Here is a 4127-nt window from a genome sequence, read left to right on the forward strand (position 1 = left end):
GGGAAAGAGGGGCTTGATCAGACAGAAGCTTCCTAGCGATACTTTATATTCTCTGAAGAGAGGAGGACCTAACTTTATATTCTGTGCACAGTGCTGTATTCTTAATAACGCTGTATAATAGACACCAGAAAAATTGAATTTGCTCACTTCTCAAAGCCTCCATGTCATTAAATCTGAAGGCAAAACCAAATACGAGAATTGTCTGCCTAACCCCAAGTCAATTAAGAATAATCACGTCAAATCGTCATGTTATATGATTCAAAGGATGACAGTAAAGTAGTACAACACTCAACTCCCCGGAGAGGGAGAACTACATGCTCCTTCCTCCTGGGAGGGAATGAGAGTCAGCAGTTGCCTTTGTGATTTGCTGGTGTTAAGATACCTTCATAAGCATGAGCTGATTTCCTTAAGAGTCAAAATCAATGGATCACTATTGATTAGAAATGGAAAACAGAATCGGGAGATAATCTTCTAAGATCAGTATGTTTGTAAAGGTGGAAATGTACTGAAAAACAGAATCACTAATCACCAGATGGAAATACGGGGTTAACAGGAATCAGGCCAGACTACTCACTTTCCATCTTACAATTTACCAAGCTCCCCCTTGACCCCGAATCACCCTTACGCACGATAACTTTCCAAGGTGGTCATGCTTCGGTAGAAATGATATGAATACAAAGGAATTTAGAGCAAAGGAAAGTAACACAGGCTTGGGTCTGAAATTCGAGGTGAGCCTAGAAAGCTAAGCTCATAATGAAGAGCTTCTGCAGCCACCAGATGGCTGAGAATTGATTGAGAAATCAGCTTTGCTCTGGGACGTGGCCGCCACTAACAACTTCTCGCGGTTTGGCTGTCATTCTGCCTGAGCCACAGAGTTTACAACATAACAGGTCAAATTTAATTCTACAGTTTAAAGACCCTCTTGATAAATGAGAAAACTCCGATCTGCATCCCTTCTCCAGCTGCACTCAATCACTCACTCACCTGGGAGGAGCAGAAGACAGCAGGGAGGGAGGGCTGAGCATAGTCAACGAAGTTCAGAAGAAACGGGGTGAGCCTGTGGGCGGGGTGTCCCCAGACTCTCCCCAGCGTGCCGCGGGATGTAGGCACGGGTGGGGTGCTCCAGCCTCAGCACCCGGTTTCTCTCTGGTTACTACAGCTGGATTCTGAGCTGGCCCAGCCCCTGCTGACATCCTGTGCTCAGGAAGACCACCCACTCTGGCTCCTTTCAGAGGCCTGAGAGTTGACCACACTGCCCTGGGCATCAATGGCCCTTCTGGGGCATGGTGGGTGGGGGGAGGGGAGTGTCAAGTAATCTGTCTGCTTCATCAGGGCTAGAAATGGATGCACTCAAGATGAAACAAAGGACTCACCAATCCTTGAATACGTAGGATGTCCTCCCTTATGGAAAAGGACCCTATTCAAGTACATTTTAAGACCAATGGCAACGCCTCTGTTAGCAGTTACGGCAGAACTGGAAATGGAGGCGAGTCTGGCTTATCAGTGAGAGAAAGCATTACATTCCGACAGGATGATTATCTGCCCAAAGAAACGGCCTGACTCAGCAGGGATGCCAAGCACCAGGCCAGGATATAAACCAAAAGGCAACAGCACGGAGGAAGCAGCACACTTGACATCACAGTAACTCCTCCACCAAGAGGAACTCAGGTCAGCAACCCGAACACCCCAGGCTAGACCTGGCCAAGTAACCACCAGTCACAGGCCACTACATAGTAAGCCAGGGGGACCGAGACTTACTCTAGGGACAGTGCATCCCTCGACTGTCTGGAGCTCCTGTTGCATCAGAGCTGCTGACATTGACAGCCAGTCACCAATGGGAAAGGCAGCGCTGCACTTTAACCACCTACCAGGTTCAGAGTCAATTAAATGCCACTCTTCCTTAATCAAATGAGCAATATATGATATGCAGTATATAATACAGATCTGTCCTGTATTTTGTAATTCTGAAGTTAATAGATGTCCTCTGGACTTCCTGGTGGTCCAGTGGTGAAGAATCCACCTTCCAATGCAGGGGGACGTGGGTTGGATCCCTGGTGGGGGAACTAAGATCCCACATGCCACAGGGCAACTAAGCCCGCGCACCACAAATACCGAGCCTGCGCACCAAAACTAGAGAGCCCGTGTGGTCCGCAACGAAGAGCTCACGTGCCCTGGAGCCCGCATGACACAACTACAGAGAGAGAACCCGCAGGCCACAACTGGAGAGAAGCCCACGCACCTCAATGAAGAGCCCGCGCGCTGCAATTGAAGATCCTGCATGCTGCAACGAAGACCCCCCCACGCCTGTCATAACTAAGACCCCATGCAGCCAAAAAAATTAAATAAATAAATATTTAAAAATATAGGTGTCCTCCTAAAAAGTGGCTATATCACATTTTTCAACATTTACTCATGTTAATAAAGGGAGATTTCCATTGTAAAAGAGCCTCCTGATAAATCTCATAGTTGTGTGGCTAGTCGAGATTTGTAGATTTGTATTTTTGTGCACATCACATGGTCTTCTTAAAAGAAGTGTCCATCTGCACTGGCACAATGATTTTCTGAAGATAAATCTGCGATCTGCCTGACTTGTATAATGAGAAACTTTCAGTTTGTATGTAAAATACTACATAGTCAGTAGAAAAATATCAACTATTTTGGGGCAACCAAGTATGTGAGTTATTGAAGACAGCCTCGTGAAGGTTATCTACAATTAGCTACGTTTTCTGATGCCTGAAGCGGGCTCTCAGTTGATGCTGTCTAGCATCCTTTTTAGTCCACTCCCTCTGGAGGCTGCAAGCTCCCTTTTTAAGCAGAAGGCAAAGGCAAGCACTTCATCCCAGCTGTTTCTAATCCACTCAAGGCTTTTCCTCCAGGTCAATGATGAAATCTGGAGCTGAGAGTGGGAAACACTGACCCCTTCCAGCGTTTAACATTTTCCAAGAAACAAAACAAGAGTTAAGCAGCTTTCACCCCACCACTATTTATAAAAACAGTGCCACGTCAGTTTCATTATGTTCCACCTTTGGATAATAATTATGCGCTGACGGTATCCCAAGTTATAAATTAGCCGGTGTCCAGCTTCCATCGTTTTCTCTGGTTCAAGTAAATACTTCAGTACGTTTCTAATATTTAACATCACTCATACCATTGGACACTGTATGTGGGTACACTTTTCTTCTTGTGTTTGTGGGCCCACCTCTTCATTCAGGGTTTAGGAAAATCACTCTTTAACTGGCAAGAAATATTACCTTTATCTCACTAGAACCCAAACTTAATGGACAAGTAAGAATTTCATTATAGGACATACATTTACTTAAACTGTTTCACAGATGAGAGGCAATACTAAAAAGAAAGACTTCTGAAATATTAAAAAAATTCTAATTTTTCAGTTTGATCTCTTTCAACTCTAGATTACTCCAGTGATTAGGTATAGTTTAAAAGTGGTTGACAGTGATATTAGTAAGCGTGGGTAATAAAATCCATCACGTTTCCTCAGAAGCATGTGGTACACTTTAAAACAAAACTTAGTTTAACCAAACTAAAATAAGTGATCAAACTGGTTAAAATTATGATAAAACTTACTTTTTAATAACCATGTCAATGCACTGCATTTTTTTAAAAGGTATCAGGGTAAACTGCAAATTCCTTAGGAATAAAAACTTTCCATTTTCAACATATAAATTCAAATTACAACTGGAAAAAGGGAGATTTCACACAAGATCCTTCTCTGCATTAACACTATAATCTCTATGTTCTATTTTGTAAATGTGAAATTATCATTAAGCACCAGCTGTTCAAGCCAGCAGGTTTGAACGCCCCCCGCCCCCATTCTCCCAGGTCCCGAATATTTCTAACACTGCTCTTCCCAAATTGCCTTAGGATCTGTTCACATGTTTCTCCCCAGTCAGACGAGGGCTCTCGCAGGACGGTTATCTGTGTGTAGACAGTAGGTACTCAATGCGTGCTTCTTCATGGACTGAGCAAATGGGGAACATCTAGCTGGGGGGGGGGGTCACATCACCTATTTATTTGCTGGAATATAAACTGGCTTTGAATCCACTGTCTTATGCCACTGCTGGACTTGGTTTAAGTTAGCATTTCGAGAATCCAAATGAGATAACTGA

The 4127-nt window shown here is 43.9% G+C and overlaps 1 protein-coding gene across 1 annotated transcript in view; it reads right to left on the minus strand.

Annotated features, from left to right (window-relative positions):
• Positions 1-4127, minus strand: part of GALNT7 (polypeptide N-acetylgalactosaminyltransferase 7) — a 73939-nt gene that overhangs the window by 65685 nt on the left and 4127 nt on the right. Inside the window, exon 2 of the mRNA XM_007457384.1 lies at positions 1521-1697. Coding sequence (XP_007457446.1) covers positions 1521-1697 — 177 coding nt within the window. The remainder of the gene's footprint in view (positions 1-1520; positions 1698-4127) is intronic.

The sequence above is a fragment of the Lipotes vexillifer genome, unplaced genomic scaffold (assembly GCF_000442215.2).
Source record: "Lipotes vexillifer unplaced genomic scaffold, Lipotes_vexillifer_v1.1 scaffold668, whole genome shotgun sequence".
In the NCBI taxonomy this organism is placed as follows: Eukaryota; Metazoa; Chordata; class Mammalia; order Artiodactyla; family Lipotidae; genus Lipotes; species Lipotes vexillifer.